This window comes from Panicum virgatum, chromosome 1N (genome assembly GCF_016808335.1).
Source record: "Panicum virgatum strain AP13 chromosome 1N, P.virgatum_v5, whole genome shotgun sequence".
Lineage (NCBI taxonomy): Eukaryota > Viridiplantae > Streptophyta > Magnoliopsida > Poales > Poaceae > Panicum > Panicum virgatum.
In genome coordinates this window covers 9,105,610-9,128,313 of record NC_053145.1, presented here as the reverse complement: position 1 = coordinate 9,128,313, position 22,704 = coordinate 9,105,610, and the positions used below count along the sequence as shown (strand labels likewise).

The 22,704-nt window shown below is 50.1% G+C and overlaps 5 protein-coding genes across 5 annotated transcripts; 4 read left to right on the top strand and 1 right to left on the bottom strand.

The window, feature by feature from the left end:
* The first annotated feature begins 630 nt into the window (after positions 1–630).
* Positions 631–2,606, top strand: LOC120655053 (UDP-glycosyltransferase 73C3-like). Its single transcript, XM_039932776.1, has one exon. The coding sequence runs from the start codon at positions 850–852 to the stop codon at positions 2,341–2,343; it is 1,494 nt and encodes a 497-aa protein (XP_039788710.1). The 5' UTR covers positions 631–849; the 3' UTR covers positions 2,344–2,606.
* A 4,937-nt stretch (positions 2,607–7,543) lies between these two features.
* On the top strand, positions 7,544–8,698 carry LOC120655052 (chaperone protein ClpB1-like). Its single transcript, XM_039932775.1, has 2 exons — positions 7,544–7,618; positions 8,289–8,698. The coding sequence occupies exon 2, from the start codon at positions 8,305–8,307 to the stop codon at positions 8,656–8,658; it is 354 nt and encodes a 117-aa protein (XP_039788709.1). The 5' UTR covers positions 7,544–7,618; positions 8,289–8,304; the 3' UTR covers positions 8,659–8,698.
* A 2,452-nt stretch (positions 8,699–11,150) lies between these two features.
* Positions 11,151–11,792, bottom strand: LOC120653269 (spidroin-1-like). The gene has a single exon (XM_039931043.1). It carries the CDS (start codon positions 11,790–11,792, stop codon positions 11,151–11,153), a length of 642 nt encoding a protein of 213 aa, XP_039786977.1.
* Positions 11,793–16,103: 4,311 nt separating this feature from the next.
* LOC120655051 lies at positions 16,104–18,350 on the top strand. Its single transcript, XM_039932774.1, has 5 exons — positions 16,104–16,267; positions 16,359–16,858; positions 16,934–17,107; positions 17,179–17,566; positions 17,647–18,350. The coding sequence occupies exons 2-4, from the start codon at positions 16,685–16,687 to the stop codon at positions 17,341–17,343; spliced, it is 513 nt and encodes a 170-aa protein (XP_039788708.1). The 5' UTR covers positions 16,104–16,267; positions 16,359–16,684; the 3' UTR covers positions 17,344–17,566; positions 17,647–18,350.
* LOC120653268 (chaperone protein ClpB1-like) lies at positions 18,133–22,397 on the top strand. Its single transcript, XM_039931042.1, has 7 exons — positions 18,133–18,295; positions 20,335–20,516; positions 20,646–20,927; positions 21,034–21,374; positions 21,495–21,774; positions 21,877–22,074; positions 22,203–22,397. The coding sequence occupies exons 1-7, from the start codon at positions 18,133–18,135 to the stop codon at positions 22,395–22,397; spliced, it is 1,641 nt and encodes a 546-aa protein (XP_039786976.1).
* The last annotated feature ends 307 nt before the right edge of the window (positions 22,398–22,704 follow it).

Genomic DNA, 22,704 nt, shown 5'->3' with positions numbered 1-22,704 from the left:
AGAAAAATAGAGAGTTTTCTAAATGGTGGGAAACCAACACACTAGGTAAATCTTGAGAGTGTAAAATTCAAATGAGGTCACTAGTTTTTGTACTAAACATCCTACAAAAAACTTTGAGGTTCCAATGTAGTCTCCAGGCATGGCTGCGGTGGTGGGGATGAAATTCCCGGCGATGGAGGGCTTGGTCGGCAACGAGGGTAGCTTGAGAGAGCATCAGGGGCTCACATGTGATCGGTTTGATGCCAGAGCCAGGGCCGAAACTGGTCCGGAGTGGGCTGCCGGCGGTGCAGCAGATCGTGACGGTGGGGACGAGATAGGGGTCTAGGTGGCTTGGGGAGGACGAGGAGCACGCGGAGGAAGGCTGGAGGGGAGGGGTCGACGACTTCTCCCTAAACTAGCACGAGCGGAGGAGCTCCGTAGGCGGGAGGCGAAGGAGCTCCGCAACAGGGCGGTGGTGGGTGGTCGTGGCGGGCGGAGGAGCTCCACGGACGGGTGGCGGCGGGCGGAGGTGAGCTGGAAGGACCGCGTCGCGCACGGGAGGACGAGCGTGCGTAGGGCCGATGGTGAGTTGAGGGCGTTCTGGATTTTTGACGAGGGAAGGAGCAGGGATGACGAACCAGATAGCGAAGCAAGCGGGATGTGGAGGCTGTTGGATTATGTTTTTACGCCGTTTCGCTATATTTGCTGATCCATTTAGTTTTACGGAGGCTTAGTGTTGCTCTGAGCTTGTACTCTATCCAAAACAGCCTTCCCTGGCTATATAAATCTGCTCCTCGATCCTTCTTGCCAGAGGCCAGTCTGTCCCTTGCACCATTCGTGCCGGCCCAAAGGATCTTGCTTGGCACGTCCATGGCGCCCGCGGAGGAGCCCACTGCCGCCACTCTAGCGCCGCCGCCTCACTTCGTTATCGTCCCCCTCGCGGCGCAGGGCCACACTATCCCCATGGTCGACTTCGCCCGCCTCCTCGCCGAGCGCGGCGCGCGCGCGAGCATCGTCACGACGCCGGTGAACGGCGCCCGGCTGCGCGGCGTCGCTGACCAGGCCGCGCGCGCCAAGCTCGCGCTGGAGGTCGTCGAGCTCCCGTTCCCGACGGGCGTCGACGGCCTGCCGCCGGGCATCGAGAACGCGGACCAGGTCACGGACAACAACCACTTCATCCCCTTGTTCGACGCCCTGAAGAGGCTCGCCGGGCCCCTCGAGGCCTACCTGCGAGGGCTGGCGGCGCGCCCGAGCTGCGTCGTCTCCGACTGGTGCTACGGGTGGACGGCCGGCGTGGCCACAAGCCTCGGCATCCCGCGGCTCTTCTTCCACGGGCCGTCCTGCTTCTACTCGCTCTGCGACCTCAACTCCGTCGATCACGGGCTGCCCAAGCAGACCGCGGCGGCGGGCGACCAGGAGAAGTTCGTCGTGCCTGGGATGCCGGTGCACGTGGAGGTGACCAAGAACACGGCGCCGGGCTTCATGAACTCGCCTGGGTGGGAGGCGCTCTGTGCCGAGTGCGTCGAGGCCATGCGCACGGCCGACGGCGCGGTGGTGAACACGTTCCTGGACCTCGAGGACCAGTTCGTGACGTGCTACGAGGCGGCGCTCGGCAAGCCCGTCTGGACGCTCGGGCCGCTCTGCCTCGCCAACAAGGACGACGCCGAGGCCATGGCGTCGCGCGGGAACAAGGCCGACGCCGCCCAGCAGAGCGCGATCACCTCTTGGCTCGACGCCAAGGAAACCGACTCCGTCGTCTACGTCAACTTCGGCAGCCTCGTGCGGAAGCTGCCGAAGCTGCTGTTCGAGGTCGGCCACGGCCTCGAGGACTCCGGCAGGCCGTTCCTCTGGGTGGTGAAGGAGGCCGAGGTGGCCGCGCCGGAGATGCGGGAGTGGCTGGCGGCGCTGGAGGCGCGCACGGCGGGGCGCGGCCTCGTGGTGCGCGGGTGGGTGCCGCAGCTCGCCGTGCTGTCGCACCGCGCCGTCGGCGGGTTCGTCACCCACTGCGGCTGGAACTCGCTGCTGGAGTCCATCGCGCACGGCGTGCCGGTGGCGACGTGGCCGCACTTCGCCGACCAGTTCCTGAACGAGCGGCTGGTGGTGGACGTGCTCGGCGTGGGCGTGCCGATCGGCGTGACGGCGCCGGTGATGATATTCGACGACGAGAGCGTGCCGGTGGGCCGCGAGGACGTCGTGCGGGCGGTGTCGGCGCTGATGGGCGGAGGGGCGGAGGCCGACGAGAGGAGGAGGAAGGCCAAGGAGTACGGGGAGAAAGCTCACAGGGCCATGGAGAGAGGGTCCTCGTACGAGAACCTGACGCAGCTCATTGAAAGCTTCAGGCAACGTGGTGGCAAACAAGGCTAAGCTGGAACTGTGCAATGGCAGTACGGATGCCGAAGCTTCTATTGTTATTTGAACCACGTGGTGCTTCCATAATGTTGAAAATTTTGTTTCCCGTAGAGTAGAAAAAATGTCTAGCTCTTGCAGGCTAAAATTTGTACGGGATATTGTAACTAGCCTGTCTGGTTTGGTTTTTTAAGTTGTTGTCCCATTGAATGTTCGGATGTAAATTCGAAAGTTTAGATATCAATTTAATGTAAAAATAATTGCATAAGTTGCAAGCTTAACTCTAGATAAATCTATTAAATATAATTAATGCATGATTAGTGGATGGTTATTGTAGCAATTAGTAGTGGTTAAATTATGGACTAATTAGGCTGAATAGATTCGTCTCGTCAAAATTTATGAAGTCAAATTTATAATAAGTCTATGTTTAATATTTCTAATTAATATTTAAACATGGGATGTGATGGGACAAGTGAGTTAAACTTAAAAAACCAAACACACCCGCTGGAAGGCATGGACACTGAACTTGTTTCAGGCCATCAGTTCCCATTTGCGCCGGCCAGAGTGTCCTGCATTTCTCTGGGCGCCAGTCTTTTTCTTTTGTGGGGGCTGAGCACGCATGGCGGCTGTCCACTGACCACTGCTCGCCGCGCGATCACTTGGCATCGCTGATCGCTCACCAGCCACCACATCTCGTAGCCTGAAACCCTACTCGAAACAAGTGCACAGTGGCGATCCAACAAACTCATTTGGGACAAGAGCAAGCCCAGTCATTCAGTCAAACAATCAATGCAATCATGTAAGCTTTTCTGCAGCTTCATTCGCATGATGAGAATCTACCCAGAGGAAATCGACGGGCCAATAGTTTAACCTTGGATATACCCAACTGGAGGCACATCTCTATGTGTCACTCTTTGAGTTTTTGTAGATCTTGCTCTCGTCGTTTCTCTTCTCCGGTTGGAAGAAAGAGGACGTGCAGCGACCGGCGTGATTTGGTCGTGAAGGGCAATACGGCATGTGCTTACTGGTTGAATAGTCTTGAATGGAGCTAGTAAGATCCAGTCACACTCACAGGACTTAGCAGCGACACCTCGCATCCTCAGATCTCGGCGACAAAGTGCGGCTACGCTTTCAGTTGCTGTCCGGTACGTGTGGCTGGAAAGAAAAGGCGATTGGTTGCTCTTCAGACTTTCAGTCTTCACCATTTCAAAAAAAAAAAACTTTCATTCGCGTACCCTTTCGCTCTTCTATATGAGTAATATGAGAACGGCACTTGAGAACTAGGTCTAACAAACTCTTTTAACCATTAGGCTCTCGGACCAAATGCAATTAATTCCGGTGGGAGATCCCCACCCCCACCTTAAAAAAATATAAGGGCAGTCCCAACGCGTCGCTTCCATAGCATTAATGACCAGGCCACGTATGTAAAAGAGCTGAGCTGGCATGAAATTAAATGAGGGAATTGAGAGAATCGAGAGAAATCATTTCTCATATGAGAAACAAAGCCGGCTCCAGCTCCAATGCACTGTGAAACGATTGATTTTGCGTTGGGGGCGAGGAGTAGTTTCCTCGGGCGGACCCTGGGCACCTTGCCAGCCCCTGCTGCTGGTGTGATTGGTTGAAGGAGCTGAGCAAATTGTGATTGGTTGAAGGAGCTGAGCAAATTGACTGATTGAACAGGATGGACCTATGTGAATAGTTTCAGGGTTGGAGAGTGCAGTTTCTTTGCACGGTTTCATGGGCTATGTGGGATCTATGGAAACTACTGGGTTGGGACTGCCCTAAGAACGCCAAAACTCTTGCCAGTTTCTTATAAAAAAGTTCCTTATTACAAAATGTGTATACCCTTCAAATTGCAACACTACTTTATTTCAGGTGTTTATATAGATTCCTGTATCACCTCTAATACTTTTGCTTTCTAGATCTCATTTTTAGATGTTCGCCAGTGCGTTTCCACAAGAACGGCAGCTCAGGTACAATAATGGATATATAGCCAAAATTTTGCTGATATGGAAGAAGAGGAAAAAAAGAAGAGGGAGGATATAGCTTAGCTCCTATGCAAGCAATGAGCTCAGCACGAGCTCCTAGGTAGAGGTGGGTCCAAGTAGGTGTAGATGTGAGGATGAATAGAAAAGAGAAGATAAAATTATAAATTAGATAATATCTTATTGACAAATAAAAAAATATTAGTGTACAACTTAGCTCTTGCTCCAAGGATCATTTTTGCCTGTCCAGATAATTCGAGTTGATTAGGACATGTACAATAGCAATAAATACCTCGTCTATGTCCGGTTTATTGTGATAATCGAAGTGCATTTATCGCTCAACTGGGCCTTGCCGTCGTCGGCTTGGGCTCGTGGCCCGAGCAGAAATCATCCGCTCGTCGCCCGTTTTATGGGCCATCGGCGACTCAACGATGAGGAAGCTCGATCTGCTGCTCCCGGCCCGATTTGGCGGGCAAGCGCGCGCAAATCCGCCTCCCGCAGCCTGGAGACCGACGAGTCCAGCAGCGTGTTCGCCCCCTTCACCGGCGGCGACTGCTTCGGCGGCGAGTTCCCGCCCCTCTACATCGACTTCGACCTCCTTGTCAATTTCTCGGAGCCGTCGTTGGACTTCCTCGCCGACATCCCCAAGGAGTCCCTGTCCCTGCCTTGGACGGGGCGTAGCTGCCACCTCCCACCGAGGAGGAAGAAGATGCCTTGGACGGGGCGAGTTGCGAGAGAGATGGAGATGTGTGGTGGTGGGATGGGAATGGGATCTTCTGCCACGGATGGTCCTGTGTCCTGCGACTGTGACCATCATCAAGCTATCATCAGTAATTAGAGAGAAATTAAGCTATGAGTAATTAACAATTCATTTTATACTTTGATGCCATGTCGTGCTTAGGTATTGGATTCACAAATGATTTTTTCATGTATGCCACAAACCAATACACAAAGATCTATTTCACATGTTTGATCACCACATTTTATGTGTATAGGTACATATTAAATAGCTTGCAGACAGTCACATAGACACAATATTGTACATGTGAGTATTCTATCATCTACGTACGCTATTCTAGACACATACAGACGGCGGCCGTCTAACCATTGTACATGCTCTTAGTGGTTACAGCCTGCGTCTGTGAGTCTGGGACCTGCACGTGTTTCAGGCACTGTCCATAGCATTGTTTCCTTGAACACGCCATGGTCTGATCCCACGCCGCACGTTTCAGTGAACGATGGCAGCTCAGGAGGAGCGGCGGCCGGCGCCGGGGACGTGGCCTCGCGCGCGTGCTCGCTTGACGTGCGCCTGGCGGCGGATGAATCCATGGCAAGTTCGGATCACATAGCAGGCAGACGACAGGGGAGGGAGACGACGAGGCGAAGGCCTGCCGTGTAAGAGTGGCGCTTCGTGTGGCACGCGGTTCGTTATGCGTTTGTCACGGAGAAGCGAGCGGCAATGATCAGGGAGAAGCGTGCCGGCTTGGTTTCGGTTCCCTTCGACCGGAGGCAAGCCACGCGCTTCGGATCGGTTGCCGCGGCGGCGAGGAGGCGGCCTGGCCCATTTCTCTCTTTTTTTTGGGTGCGTCCTGGCCCATTTCTCTCTTTTTTTTTGGGGGGGTGCGTCCTGGCCCATTTCTGCCACGGGACGAAATTGTGCCTATTTCATTGATAGAGAAGGAGAGTACAATCGGCTAGCCGGAAAATAAAAGAAAAAAGTTTACGCATGCCGTATGAGAGACTCTAGTGCCTTTGCACCTGCTGAAACCCAAGCAGCCGCCTCACTTTTTATTTTTGCAAGAAGCCTCAAAACCGAAGTCTCATGTTTTCTGAAAACTCTTGCATTTCGCTCTCGCCAGATCTCCCAAATTACAAGTAGTGATAGCGAGCGAATCGCATTCCGATGCACGTGTTCGCTGGAAGTGATGTTGGTCCACCAGTGCCAGATATTGTCACTTGGTCGCCACTGTTGAGGGCTTAGGGTGGGCTGCGCCGTCCAGGAGGCAATGAGATTCCACACTCTTCTTGTATATCGGCACTCAGCAAGAAGGTGAATCGCCGTCTCAGGGGTGTTTCTACAGAGGGGACAGGAGGGGCTGTGCGGCCATCCTCGACGCTGTAGTCTGTCCGAAGTCCACACCCAGTTTTGAGCCACAAGCCATGTAAAAAATTTGTATTTTAGTGGCGCCCAAGCTTTCCAAATCATTTGGGCTTTCGTCGCTTTTACACAACCAAGAAATTGCGCACGATAAGCTGAGCCCGCCTTGTATTCTCCGCATTCTGTGAACTTCCATCTTATCCGGTCTTCAAGGTTGTGGTTGAGCTGGATGTCGCGCAACATCCTCCATGCGATCTCATGCTAGTACGCATGGTAGGGGAGCTCCTGCGACAAAACAGAGCGCAGCCATAGTAACAGATCCCATTTCTCTCTCCAATACAATATCTAAATCTAATTTTGTAGTGTTTTATGCTACTCTTGGAGATGCTCATAGAATCTCGAGTGGCCAAGGGTCAGTACGCAGTACCTTTTTTCCATTAAACAATCCTCAGATGTTGAATTCAAGTTCCTAATTGTAAATTGTGTTAAATTCAAACAAATTTTATGAAAAATCCGAAATGTTCCACTGGATGCCCGACCTGCCGCTGAGGTGTTGATTGTTGACTAGGAGAAAAAAAATGGTCCGATCACGCATGGAGAAATGAACGTCTAGAAGTTTGGCTCAGAACTGCCCATTTGGAACACAAGGACCTGGGGTCTAGTCAAAGTCCTGCATCGTACTTCGAAAGGGATTGCACTGCGCTGTCGCTTTGTTTATTTCCCTGTTTTTGATAACGTATAGGAGACGGGCAAAAGTGATCAAAAGGAACAGTACGTTGGTTAAAATTTAGAACTTTGAGTTGTGAGAAAAAGAAGTGAATGTGTGGTAAACATTTTGTATCAGTGGTTCTTGTTTTTTTAGGGTAGTGAAGCAAAATTTGTGGACAGGCCACTGGTCTGCCCTCTGGAGCCGGTCTCCGTTGGAACATGTCGTTGCGATCCCCGTCCAGCCACCCGGTCTGAACTTGCCGTCCGCTTCCATCCGCTTGTCGGCACGGTTGGAGCTTGCTACCTACTTGCTAGAGTCGCTGGCCGAGGTCGTCGCTGCGAAGGGTTGCCTGTTTCCACTCCCATTTATTAAACCCGGTCACGACTTGTGATCTCTGCACCCCCCCCCCCCCCCCCCCCCTTCTCCGTGTTTTCTGCGAGGATCGCTAACAAGCTCCCCACCCCGGTGTTTGTGGAATAGCTAGCTTGTGCCGTTTCACCGGTAAGGATGCATGCCTTCTAACTTTGGTCAACATAAGACGTGTATTGTAGTCGTACGTAAGAGAAAAGTCTTGCGAAGTGCACACTGTCCTTTCATTCCTTTTTACAATGAATTTATCATTGGTACAAAAGTGAGACTATTGATGAAGTGGTACTCTCATCTTCTCCACCACTTGAGAAAACACGTGTTGATCCTTGTAATTGTTAGAGTTAATCTAGTTGTTTATCCTTTTGAGTCATTGGTCGTGTCGTGTTAGTGTGTTAGTAGGTGCATGCGTGCGTTAGTTTGATTAGAGAAGCCACGATCTTCATGTTAGTGACTCCATGCTGGTGCATGGTGCCTTGGAGGTGCGGCCAAGTCAACTGAGCATGCAAGTCGTGAGGCCGGACATGGTGCGTGTGTGTTCTATTTAACCAGTGTAATCAGTGATTTGTTGTGAGGTGTGTGTGGTGAAGTGAAAAAGAAATACGGTGCTGGTGTGCAGTGCCACAAAAACTCTCGTGTGTATCTGTGATTGTTAGTGTGTTAGCTTGTGTCTTTTGTCTTTTCCATCCACACCGGCCGACTGAAGCTTGATCAATTCCATCAGTAATGGCCTCTCTCTTCTACGACGAATCAAAGTTTCCATGGACATCTGATGAATGCTCCTTCCTTCCCTTCTAATTTCTAGATCGCCGAAGGTAGCAATGAATCCCGGCAAGCTGACGCATAAGGCCGACGAGGCGCTCTCGGCGGCGTACGAGATGGCGTCCGAGGCCAGCCACCAGCAGTTCGGCCCGCTGCTTCTCGCCGCGGCGCTGGCGGCGGACAGGTCCGGCATCCTCCGCCAGGCCATCGCCGACGCATCCGGCGGCAACGAGGACGCCGCCGACTCCTTCGAGCGCGTCGTGACCGCCGCCATGGAGGGGCTGCCGTCGCAGCCGGAGCGGACGGACACCGTCCCGCTGTCCCCCGCGCTCGCCAGGGTCCTCCGCCACGCCCAGTCCGCGCAGAAGGCCCGCCGGGACTTCTACCTTTCCGCCGACGTGCTGCTCGTCTGACTCCTCGAGGAGCCCTAGATCTCCGACGCGCTCACGGAGGCCGGCCTGGCGGCGTCGCGGGTGAAGGCCGAGGTCGAGAAGCTACGCGGCGGCGGCGGCCGGCGGGTGGAGTCCGCCTCCCGGGACACCAACTTCCAGCCCCTCCAGGCGTACGGCCGCGACCTCGTCGCAGTGGCGGGCAAGCTGGACCCCGTGATCGGCCGCGACGACATCCGGCGCGTGGAGGTGATCCTGTCGCGGCGCACCAAGAACAGCCCCGTCCTCATCGGCGAGCCCGGGGTGGGGAAGACGGCCATCGTGGAGGGCCTCGCGCAGCGCGTCCTCCGCGGCGACGTCCCAGGCGGCCTCCGCGACGTGCGCCTCGTGGAGCTCGACATGGGCGCGCTCGTGGCCGGCGCCACGTACCACGGCCAGTTCGAGGAGCGGCTCAAGGCCGTGCTCAGGGAGGTGGAGGAGGCCGACGGGAAGGTGATACTGTTCATCGACGAGATACACCTCGTGCTCGGCGCCGGGAGGACGCAGGGCTCCATGGACGCGGCCAACCTGCTGAAGCCGGACGCAGGGCTCCATGGACGCGGACAACCTGCTGAAGCCGATGCTGGCGAGGGGCCAGCTCCGGTGCATCGGCGCGACGGCGCTGGACGAGTACAGGAGGTACGTCGAGAAGGATGCGGCGTTCGAGAGGCGGTTCCACCAGGTGTACGTGGCCGAGCCCAGCGTCAAGGACACGGTCAGCATACTGAGAGGGCTCAAGGAGAAGCACGAGGGCCCCCACGGCGTGATGATCCAGGACCGTGCTCTTGTGGTGGCCGCCGAGCTCTCATCTAGGTACATCACAGGTAATTAAGCAAACTAGTCTGTCTCGCACGGGCTAATTAGAATCTATTATTTTATTATTTGGTCAACAAACAGAGCCTTCACGTTCGTTCTCAAAATCTAGAAATTCTCACGTTAATCCAACAAACGGAGCCTCCACGTTCACTCTCAAGGCCTAGAAATTCCCACGTTAATCGGAGAAAAATAGAAAAATAAAAATTACTCATCACTGCCATTATGATAAAAATTAGTCTAAAAATAATCATGTACCTAACACTACCGGAAACTCGCAAATTGCCGTGTGCCAGAACTTTTGCCGTGTGCTGAAACACGGCCACACGGCAAACCGGACCTTTGCCGTGTGCCGGAAGAAACAACACACGGCAAAGGTTCAACTCACGGCAATAATTTTATTTGCCGTGTGTCCACCCAAAAAACACACGGCAAAGGCACAACACACGGCAAACATGTGCGTTTGCCGTGTCCTGAAAAAGGATGCACACGGCAAACCTTTAGCACACGGCAAAGAGCCCCTGTTTGCCGTGTGCCTGCTATATTGCACACGGCAAACCTCTGGCACACGGCAAAATTGTGCAAAAAAAAAGTAGACACAACACTCCCAATTTTTTCTTCTATGCATATACAGTGTATTGTACTCTTTGTTAAAATCTGTTATATTTTTAGTTATTTTAGCTATATTTAGTCATTTAATTTTGTTAATTGAATTTTTGGGGTTTAATTTGAAGTGTTTTGAATAGTGGAGTATAATGGATAGAAAAATGATCTTCATATTATGGAGTTTAATTTGATGATGTAAGCACGAAATAGAAGTAGATTTCGAACATCTTGCTCGCGGACCATGCTTAGAACAGTTTGAATGAATTGTTTGAAAATTCTATTAATAGCAAACGAATTCAGAAAATCATGAAATTTGTCATGGTATCATGATTTCATGCATGGAGATGGTGGTAAAATTTTGGGAACGTTTGGAAAAGTTTTGATGTACGCATGTTACAAATCGAAACATGTCCAGATAAGACTCGTAGAGTTGAGAAGGAGTCATTTACATTTGAACAGAAGGTTACGAACGAATTAGCCATTGACTTTAGAACTTTTTGTGTTTGCCGAAAACAACATAAGTTCTTTAATGCCAAATTTTGGTTAATTTTCGAGTAACTGGTATATTTATTAATTTTTTTGCAATCAAATATTTGTTTCAAACACATGAAATAATAACAATATTAAAATAAAACATGAATTGTTTAATCATTTTACCAATGTAATGAGAAAATGTGATAAAGTTTGAAACATGAAATAGAATACCAAAGCGATTGAAGGAAAAAATTGAAAAGAAAATGTTTCTAAAATTGAATTCAAAAATTTGAAATTGTTTGTCGTGTGCACAGTGCAGAACACATGGCAAACGGGACCTTTGCCGTGGGCCGGATCGAGGCACACGGCAAAGTGGTCCGTCCCTACCGAGCCGCCGCTCGGGCGCCGTGGTGTGCCGCCGCCGCTCCCCACCGCGCCGTGCCGTACCGCCACCCCCACCGACCGCCGTGCTGGGCCACCGCCGCCCGCTCCGGCCCTTTGCCGTGGGCCGGATCGGGTGGCACACGGCAAAAGGGGAAACACCCCACTTAGCCGTTTTGGCCACCCGTTCCGACACACCCCGCTTAGCTCGTGTCCCCGCCCAACCCGCCGCCACCCCGCTCCCCCGCTTGCCACCAGCGCCGCCGCGCCCGCTGCGCCCCGGTCGCCGCGCCACTTGCCACGAGCCGCCGCGCCCGCTGCACCCTCCCCGCCGCCACGCCACTCCCCGCCGCATGGTCCCCGCTCCCCCGCCGCATCTTCCCCGCCACCCCGGTCCCGGCCGCCACGCCGGCGCCCCGGCCACCCGCGCCATGGCCCGGCCCGCGCGTAGGTGTGCTCAGCAGGGCCCGCTCGGCGCGCCTGCCACGTGGGTGTCCCGACCACCCGGCTCTGACCCGGTCGGCGCGCCCTCCCCGCCACCCCGCCTTCGCACCTGTCTTGGCCGCCACGCCGGCGCCCCGGCCACCCCCGCCACGCCCCGGCCCGCACGTAGGCGGGCCCGGCAGGCCCCGGTCGGCGCGCCTAGTGCGCCGGCGTCCCGGCCACCCCCGCCTCCTCTCCCTTCCCGACCGGCTCTCGTCGACACGCCCGCCGGGGCTCTGCAGGCCGACGGCGCCGGCCTCCCCCGCCCCGGCCCGTGCAGCAGGGCCGTCCACCCCGCCTCCGTACCGCTCTCTGTCGGCCCCCGTCGACGCGGCCGCCCTCCACCGGCGCTCGTCGCCCATGCCCTCCACTGGGTTGCACTACACGAGCCACCGGCGCGGCACGCCCACGCCACTGGGCTCGGCACGGCCATGGTGCCGGCCACGCCCGCCCCATCCAACGCGCCAGACATACCCTCTGCGCTCTCCACGCCTCCATGCCGGCGCATTCGGCATGCTCGCTCGCCACGCAGCCACGCTCGCCGCTGCCGGCTGGGCTTTCCACGTGGGCGCGCTCACCACGATCGCCATCGAGTCCTAGGTGAATTTGCTTAGTGGAACTTGCATGCTCAACTAATTTTTGCCATGACAATGGCAAAAATGCATTAAATCAATATAATTGACACATGTTTTTTGGCAGGAGAGGCTATTGCACCATCCTCGAGTCATTCATTGCACGTCTCTGCCTAGCTAGCTCGCCATCGAGCCCTAGGTGAGCATGTGAAAAAGGCCTTCGCTCCTTGTCATGTTCGTAATATATTACATAATTTAGTTGCCCGTGATGATATAAATTGATACCTAGATTTGTTCTGGGTAACATATGATGATCTTGAGCTTGTGGCTGTATTCAGTGTGTCATGTAGTTATATGTTTGTCATGATTGCCATCAAACCATGTGACACATCCATCCCAAAGCAACTCTCGTTTGTGATGATATAATGGTTGGGATGGATGTGTCACATGGTTCCATGTCTATCATGAACTCTTTTTGTTGAGAAGATTTCTCCTGCTGCAAGTTCAAGATCAAATGAAACGAAACATATCTGAGGCAAAACACTAGTTCAATGTTTTCTATTGAGTTGATCAAAAGTAACATGACGCTGACTATAATCTAACAAATGCTTTTTTGCAGGAGCTGAGCACCGACTCCTAGTTCCCGTCGCGGGCCTCCGCCACCGGGCCACTTGTGTCACCCACCTCAGTTTGCAGGACGTATAGCAAGGTGAGGCATACAATACTCCCCTTTTCGTACCGCATGTTTGTATATCACGTAACCTAGTTAGGCGTCTCCCGTTCGAAATAGATACGGATGGAAATATGCAGAACTTTGCATATGTACGACCGTATCTATTTCGAACTGTCCACGTTTTTTGGACAGCCCGAGGATGCGTAGATGGGGTTAGTTTCCACGGTCTACTCCCATTCGCGACAGAGTATCGGCATCATTTTCTCGTTGTTCTCCGGATACACAATCTCCCTTCCGGGACGTGTATTTGGAGAACAGCGGGGAAATGCTGCCGAAATTTTGTCCCGGATCGGAGTGGTGCATGAAAATCGACTCCAGCTATGCATCTTCGGGTGGGATTAGGACCTATCTTAACCTAGTAGAAAGTTTAGACAACGTGTAGATGCAAAAATTATCTTTTATATTATATTACTTGTTGATATGATAGAGTATGGACGACTGTGCTTTGATGTACTCTGGTTGGAAACAAAGGGGGGACTTGACCTTGGAATGGATTCAGAAGGCCGAGGCTTTCTTGGATCGAGCATTTTCAAAGGTTAAAGAAGGCTCATGCACTTGGTGTCCCTGCGCCAAATGTGGAAACACATGTCGACAGACACGGGAAGACATGACACAACATCTTTGCAATTATGGATTTACGAGAGATTATACCCGGTGGATCTACCATGGTGAAGCCAATCATATGAGAAACAAGGTCGTTAGGCAATGCATTGAAGATCATGATGCCGATGCCGACGTAGGAGATATGTTAGATGACTTCCATGAAGCACATTTTGAGGGAAAACGTAGGGAGGAGGAGCCAGAGTCAACCGCGAAGGCATACTATGACATGTTGGCTGCAGCACAAGAACCACTTCTTGGGCATACTAAGATTTCACAACTAGATGCCATTGCCCGCCTGATGGCCGTGAAGTCCCAGTTTACCCTGAGTCGAGATGCTTTTGATGTTATGTTGACCGTTATTGGCACTCTGCTTCCGGAAGGTCACATTCTTCCAAAGAGCATGTATGAGGCACAGAAATTCCTTCGTGCATTGAAGATGTCGTACGAGCAGATACATGCATGTCCCAAGGGATGCATCTTGTTTAGGAAAGAGCATGCGGAAGCAAAGTACTATCCAAAGTGTGAATCCTCTAGGTTCGTAGAGGTAGAGACTAGTGATGGTCAGAAGAGACAGCTCACGGTCCCCGTGAAAGTCCTACGATACCTTCCGTCCATACCGAGGATCCAACGGCTATTCATGACCGAGGAGTCCGCGAAACAGATGATATGGCACAAAATGGGAACTCGATACAATCCTGATAAGCTTTTACATCCATCCGATGCTGAATCATGGACCTACTTTGACGGGATTCATCAAGTCAAAGCAGATGAAGCTCGTAATGTGCGTGTTGCCCTAGCAACTGATGGCTTCAATCCATATGGAATGTCGGTTGCACCTTACACTTGTTGGCCTGTGTTCGTTATTCCCCTCAATCTCCCTCCAGGCGTGATTTTCCAACGACAGAACATATTCTTGTCGCTGATCATTCCTGGACATCCGGGAAATAATATGAGTGTCTACATGGAGCCCCTGATTGATGATTTGCTCAGTGCTTGGGAGGAAGGGGTTTGGACATACGATCGAGCTACAAAGAGAAACTTTAGAATATATGTTTGGTACTATTATTCCCTCCATGATTTGCCGGCGTATGGGATATTCTGCGGCTGGTGTGTTCACGGAAAGTTCCCTTGCCCAGTATGCAAGGCAGCTCTAATGTTCATATGGTTGCGGAAGGGTGGGAAATATTCTTCATTCGACAAACATCGACAATTTCTCCTTCTTGACCATCCATTCAGACGCGATAAGAAGAACTTTATGAAAGGTGTCGAAGTTCTGGACCCTCCGCCTCATATTATGACAGGTGCTGGTGTTCGTGCTCAGTTAGATAGTCTTGTGGCCAATGCAAAAAGTGGTTTTGTGGGATATCGTGAGCAACATGTCTGGGCGCAGAAGTCGAGATTGTGGAGGCTTCCCTACATGCAAGATCTCCTCCTTCCACATAACATTGATATGATGCACTCTGAAGTCGCCGAGGCACTGTTCGGAACTATCATGGACATTGCAGAGAAGACAAAGGATAACGTTAAGGCCAGAGTGGATCAAGCAATATTATGCGATAGACCGAAGCTAGACATGAGGCCTCCTGGGTCAGGCAAGGCATGGAAAAAGCCTAAGGCCGATTTTGTCCTGACGAGGCCCCAGAGGAGGGAAGTGCTAGAATGGTTTCAAACCTTAATGTTCCCTGATGGGTATGCAGCGAATCTGAGGAGGGGAGTCAACTTGTCTACTATGCGAATCAACGGTCTCAAGAGTCGTGACTACCACATATGGATAGAGAGGCTTCTTCCGGTGATGGTTTGAGGATACCTCCCTAATCACGTCTGGCAAGTGCTGGCAGAGTTGAGCTTTTTTTCGCCAGCTTTGTGCTAAGGAGTTATCTCTGACCGTTATTGAAGAAATGAAAAGAATGGCGCATGTGTTGCTCTGTAAGTTGGAGAAGATATTTCCACCAGGTTTCTTCAACCCGATGCAGCATATGATTTTGGGGGGGCCGGTGCAAGGTTGTTGGTGCTACTCAATTGAAAGATGTCAAAAAGTCCTTCGAACTAAATGTAAAAATAAATGCAAAAATTGAAGGTGACTTCTTTCAAGAAGATGGGCTAGAAGGGACTTTTCAGATAGACTTAACCGAAGCGATGGGAATGGAACTGGACAATGAAAGAATTGATAACGACGATGCAGGGGATGAGGTTCACAATATCAAGGACTTAGAATTACTAGAGCGATTATGCTTAGGCAATGACAGTGATGATGACAGCGTTCCTCCTATGGAGATCGACGGTGATTATATCGACACACGTAATAGCGATGATGAGACATATGATCCGGCTAATCCGGATCATAATGACTATTTCTAATACATGTAAGAACTGTACTAATTTATTTTGTTGTACTATTTTTGTTCATTTTAGTAATTGTACTTACTTTAAATGCTATTTGTGCTACTTTTTAATGACATCTACTGATTGATTTACTTATTTTAATTTCAGGAAATTGCTCGGCGATGGCGGGGCGCGGCAGAGGTCTGATGAGGTCACTCATAGACCTGTTGGGCGGCAGATCTACCGACGCAGGTGAGTCCTCCCAGAGGACTCAACGGACAGGCAGGAGAAGTCGGAGGAGTGGAGCTGGTTCGTCGACGCGCGACGCCGCTGAGGGCTCCAGCACGGTTGCAGGGAGGAGGGCTGGGAGGAGGAGCAGGAGAGGGGCTCCTCTTGTGGAGGAGGAGGCGGAGGAGGAGGAGCGGGAGGCCGGTGCTGAGGAGGAGGAGGAGGACCAGGACCAGGACCAGGACCAGGAGCAGGAGCACGAGCAGGAGGAGGAGGAGGACTTGGGCATACCTGCCGTCTGGCAGCGAGGTCCCTCGAGGCTTCCGGATTGTCCGATACCTCTAGAGCACCGACCTGTCCTCCGACCTGACGGAAACCGGTAAGTAAGTTTAGAAGATTTCAATACGTTTCCTTTTGATACATTCAAAATCACAATTGACACTAATATTATCTCTCAATAACTTGCGCAGGAACTTTGTGATAGTTGTTCCAGGTGTTGCTCACAACCGCATGGCCAATGGCATCCTGGGACTGCTATGCAAGCGACACTACCCAGGCGCCATGGATATTGCTGGGGTACGTCAGCCGGCGTCTTCGTGGGAGCACTACATTGCCAAACCGGATGCACCAGATGAGGAAGGCAGGGTACTCGACAACAAGGCGCACCGGGTGTTGAGCGAACTATGGCTAAGTCTTCATGGCACTACATTTACGAATAAATCATATTCATTAGATATTTTTGAAATAATGACTTTGTTCACTTTTTTTGCAGTATTTCTACAGATGCGAGGAGGGAATGATGCCCACGGCGATACAGGTGGCGAGCAAAGCATGTTACAAGCTGGTGGCGGATATACTTTACAAGGCGCGCATCCAGGCCGTCATCGACTACAAGGCTAAGATCAAAAGGGTGAGGATCTACAAAGGACCTGCGAGAGACCTTAGACTCACCCGGGAACAGTACTTGCGGGTAAATACTCAATCTTACTTAAATCAACTATACTCCATTTGTTCTTCTTACATGTCATAACTTGATCATGTGCAGGTGCCTCCGTGGTGGATTGCCAATGATTATCTGTGCTGGGAAATGATAGTGGACCGGTGGTGCTCGCAAAAGTGGCTGGAGATGCACGAGGCTGCCCGGCAGCAGCGTTTGATGATGCCAGGTGCATCGCACCATCAGGGCAATCGTAACCTCAAGGCGTACGCGGCTAGATATGTAAGTGAATTAATTTCTTTATTCTTATGCTCAATTCTGCATAATTTCTAATCATCTTCCTTTTTTCACAGTCGGCGTCACATGGTGGTGTGCCTTGCTCCCAAGTCCAGGCATACTATTTGGCTCACAAAGGGAAGGCGACGTCCGATGTCACCTTCAACCCGCAGGATCCGCCCGAAGCGTACAGCAACGCAAGCGTCCACAGCCGCCTCAGTGGGTACACCTCGATGGCATAAGAAGTTCATGGGCCGGAGTTTGATGCGATCAATGAGCCCATTGATGGAGAAGTCGTCATGAGGGCGGGAGGAGACAAGAAGCATGGACGGTACTGGTTTGGCGACAACTTAGTCGACACGGCGACTACTCCCACTCTCGCAGATTCGAGCCAGGAGTACCAGCTCAAGCCCTGCCATACGCCCACGGCCAGACACTACACAGGCTTAGATTGAGGCTGTCAAGGTTATTTATATTTCAACCGTCGTTCCTCCATTTTTACATATGTTTGCTTTGAATTCTAACCCTGGGATCAAATCCTTTAGGCCCAGATGGAAGAAGCCTTTCAAGCACGGTAGGAGGCGGCAGAGGAGAGGTGGCAGGCCGAGCGGGACGACATCCAGGCAAAATTGGATCAAGCTCTAACATTTACGCAAAGCCTGGACTCGGCGATGGGTGTTTCGCCTCCACAATTCCCTCCGCCCCCACTTGTTCGTCGGGCAGAAACTCCTCCTACCATAAGTGGCTTTGACTCCTATTAAGTTTCATTCGTCTTAGTGACTTAGCATTAATCTAGAATGTCTTGGAAATAATGCCTTATGTCTTAGTGCCTATTGAGTTTCATTCGTCTTATGTAACTCAATTGTTATGTCTAAGTTTGAATGCCCGTAACTTAATTCTTATGTAACACATGCAATATATATATTCGTTTATGTGCAGAATCAATCGGCGGCATCCAATGATGGGCCAGTGAATCCTGACTTCTCGCCTCCGGTGCAGCCGCCTCAGCAGTTTGTGTGGCCACTGCCTCAATGGGTGGCTTGGATTCAGCAGCAGCAACCGTCACCACCGCAGCAAGCTTGGTCGCAGACGCCTACATGGCCGCCCCCGCCGATGTGGCCGCAGCACCCGCCACCGCTGCCGCCGCCATCAGCCCCGTGAGTTACATTGTATGGACTTATTTTGTACCAACTTGTATGGATTTGTATGGACTTGATTTGTATGAACTTGTATGGACTCGACTTGTACTTGTGGTTGTCGATGAACGAAACAAGACTTTATTGGTATATGTGTATCAAATGCCTGTGATGCTCATTCGGATACATGAAATAATCATTGTGATATATATGAAATGATTGGGGTACCATATACGTAATCAACAAACAAAAAAATTGAATCTGGGACCTTTGCCGTATGCAAAAACCAGGGCACACGACAAAGGAACCATTCTTTGCCGTGTGCAAAATCTTCAGCACACGGCAAAGGTTGGGTCTTTGCCGTGTGCCACGTCGGCAGGGCACACGGCAAACCCACTTCCACGTCACCTTTGCTGGAGGCCACTTTTTTTTGCCGTGGGCCGAGATTTGCACACGGCAAAAGGTTTGCCGTGTGCCCGATATGTGGCACATGGCAAAGACCGCCTTTGCCGACGCCTGAATGCCATGTGTCGTTTGCCGTGTGCGGCACACGGCAAAGGCTTTACCGTGTGCATATCAGCCTTTGCCGTGTGCTTTGGCACATGGCAAACCAACGGTTTCCCGTAGTGTAATTAAAAAGCACCCACCAATGCCATTATGAAAAATTAAATATAAAATACCATTTAACTATGTATCAGTTACAAACATATATTATTAATAAAAACTAAAGCTAACAACAATCAATCAAAATAAAACGAAAATAAGAATAATTATATGCACAATATTATTAAAGCTTAACAAATCAAATTATTATTATAGGTAGATTGTATTTTAATTGTTTTAACTAACAATAAGATATAATTTACGATAATGAACAGGATGATGTATGGTAAAAAATAATATAATCTTTAAGTAAGAATACAATGGCATGCGAATTTTTGAATTTTTAATACTAGCCGCGCAAATGCGCGGGCTATACGCCTAGTTAATATAAAAATAAGATCAATAATTATAATTATCCATCTCACGCCTTTTCCATCTATTAAATATTTTAACACATACTCTAAAATATATATCTTCATTATTTAGTTACAATTGATTTCATTTTGTGCACCTCCATATGTATTCAATATATGTTTAGTTGAACTATTTGTTTGTGAATTGGTGTTCTTATCTCTTCTATCATACATGAATTAATGAATATATGGTGACATATATCGTGGGTAGTATTTTTATATAAATAATATATTAATAATGATAGAAATAGTAATTTTAGAATTTTATATTGGTGCACTTTAATATATTATTGTAATTATATAATTTAGATTCAGATTTATGAGTAATTTAACTTGTAATAATAATGACATAATTGGATAATTTATATGCAAATTTAGAGGGGTATTTGTATTATTTTTATAATAGCATAGGTGGGTAATTTACACAAAGATTAGCGGTTACTTTAGATTTTTTATAATGGCAGAGGTGGGTAATTTAGATACATGTTTAGGGGTTACTTTAGTCTATTTTCATAATGATAGATGTGGGTAATTTATTAGGAAAGATAACATATCCGATGGTTATTATAATTAGAGTTGTTGGATTGATGGCTGGATGTTTCTAATTTTTGTGAGAATTTATAGAATTTCTCTATTTTTTCAGAGTGTCCACCTAGGATCCTAGGTGGCTTCGCGTGAAGGCTCCAAAGGAGGCTCCAATTAGTAATAGTAAGATTCAGTTCTTCTTCTTCTTGTAGTATTTTTGGAGTTTTTATTGTGGCACAAATAGTGCCGGAACGTTCCATTATAATTGTTTCATCGAACAGTCCGTTGCAACATTGATAAATAATAGCTACAAACTCAAAAATCAACGCTTGCAACATAAAAAAATATGTATACGATTCTGATATCCGATTTGCGGATGAAAAATTCTCACCGTAACATCAACATGAACGTCCTAGTTCTAGCATTACTGTTTTTATTTCCTGCTATTGCAATGATCGTAGTCGTGTTCACGTTTCATTATTTTTACTTTGTTGCCTAACAATTTAAATTGTCACATGTTTTGTTTTTGGATTTTTTGCTTACCTCAATACATTAGGTCGCCATCTGCCTGACAAAGCAATCGACTTGGTCGACGAGGCCTGCGCAAACGTGCGGGTGCAGCTTGACAGCCAGCCGGAAGAGATCGACAAGCTCGTGAGGAAGAGAATCGAGCTTCAAGTCCACCTCCACGCGCTCGAGAAGGAGACGGACAAACAAAGGAAAGCTCAGCTAGTCAAGGTGCATGCGAGACTCTCCTGGCTGGCCCTGATCCAACTCCTTGGTCCATCTACCTTAGTTATGCAGATGCAGCACACCTGCTCTGCGCTTTCTCAGCACACCGTGTGCTTAGCAATCGCTTCGTTTCAGGTCAGGAAAGAATTGGACGATCTGAGACCCGAGCTGCAGCCGCTGCAGACGAAGTATCGCAAGGAGAAACAAAGGATAGACGAGATCAGGAAGCTAAAGCAGCGTCGAGAGGAGATGCTGTCGAACCTAGAGGAGGCCGAGCGCCGGCAGCGTCTAGACCGTGCGGCCGACATCAGATACGGTGCCCTCCCGGAGGTCGAGACCGCCATCGCCAAGCTAGAGGCTGAGGCTGGGGACAACATGATGTTAGTTGAGGCCGTCAGCCCCGAGCAAATTGCTGAGGTATGCTGGTCAGAGGCTACCGTGTCTCTGTTTTCGTTCTCTTTCATTAAAAAAAAATTCGATGACTATTCCAATGTCTTTTCTATTGCTGTGACTGTGTATACAGGTTGTGAGCCGGTGGACCGGGATTCCGGTGACTAGCCTTGGACAGAATGAAAAGGAGAGGCTGATTGGTTTGGCTGATAGTCTGCACAAGAGAGTTATTGGACAGGAAGAATCTGTCAACGCAGTTGCAGATGCTGTTTTAAGGTCCAGGGCTGGTCTTGGACGGCCACAGCAGCCTATTGGTTCATTCCTTTTCCTCGGACCCACCGGTGTAGGCAAAACCGAACTCGCCAAGGCCCTTGCTGAGCAGCTATTTTACGATGAGAAACACCTTGTCCGCATGGACATGTCTGAATACGCGGAGCAGCATTCAGTTGCCCGGCTCATTGGAGCACCACCTGGGTAAGTCGATCATGATGATGTGCCCTTTTTTCTTCTTCTTTTTTAGTGCGAAAACTGCGCGTCACTGGCTATGGATTCGGATATTTGTTTGGGCCTCTGGGATGGATGCCAACTATGCAGCTATGTTGGCCATGAGGAGGGAGGGCAACTAACTGAACTGGTGAGGAAGAGGCCGTACAGGGTTATCCTCCTTGATGAGGTCGAGAAGGCACACGTAGCAGTGTTCAACACTCTGCTCCAGGTCTTGGATGATGGGAGATTGACCGATGGTCAAGGCAGGACCGTGGACTTCAAGAATACAGTGATCATCATGACATCAAACCTTGGCGCCGAGCATCTCCAAAGCTGGATGAAGGGTAACATCTCCATGAAGGTTGCTCATGATCAGGTCATGGTGAAGGTGTGTACGACAATTTTACAGCTGCTTTATTGATTGAGGCCTATGTATACATTGTAATTCTGAAAGCCCTTTACTGATTGGGGTGGTTCCATTCATCCGCAGGTGAAAGAGCATTTCCAGCCTGAGCTACTGAACCGTCTGGATGAGATTGTTGTCTTCAATCCTCTCAAGCATGAGCAGCTGAGGAAGGTTTGCCGGCTGCAGATGGACGATGTTGAACGCCTCCTTGAAAAGCATGGTGTTGCTTTGACAGTGGATGCTGCTACCTTGGACAAGATCGTGTCCCTATCTTATGATCCGGTACGGGAAAGCATCAATTGGTTCTGATGATCTTTACCACCGCTACTGGACCATCACCATCTCACTTTTCGGTGTTTCGGTTTATTCGAGGATTTAAATAATGTAATTCTTCTGTTGTGGTTTAACAGGTATACAATGCCAGGCCAATCAGGAGATGGATTCAAAAGAGTGTAGCCACCCAACTGTCCAAGATGCTGGTCCAGGGAGAAATAGGTGAGAATTCCAGGGTGTACATAGATGCCACGGCCGACAGAGAAGACCTGACTTACAGGGTCGAGAAGAATGGAGGATTGGTGAATGGGCACAGGGGCGAAGCCAGATAAAAATGTTGTTGGAGTCTTTCCTATTTCCTGCCAGGGTCTTTACTTTTAAGAAGTAGTACAGAACAGTGATTAGCACTGATTTTGTAGAAATCCATCGGAGTCGGCCGACCCCAACGCAACCACGCAGCTCCGCCCCTGAATGGGCAGACGGGACACAACTCTGGCATCCTGGTACAGGTTTCAGGTGGAGCAACTGGTAGCCGGAAGCAACTGCAGTGAAACGATGGCGATCATGCATGGAAGACAACCAAGATGTTTATAAAGTTGAAGGATACTCATAACTATACAGCATGCTACGAGACACGGT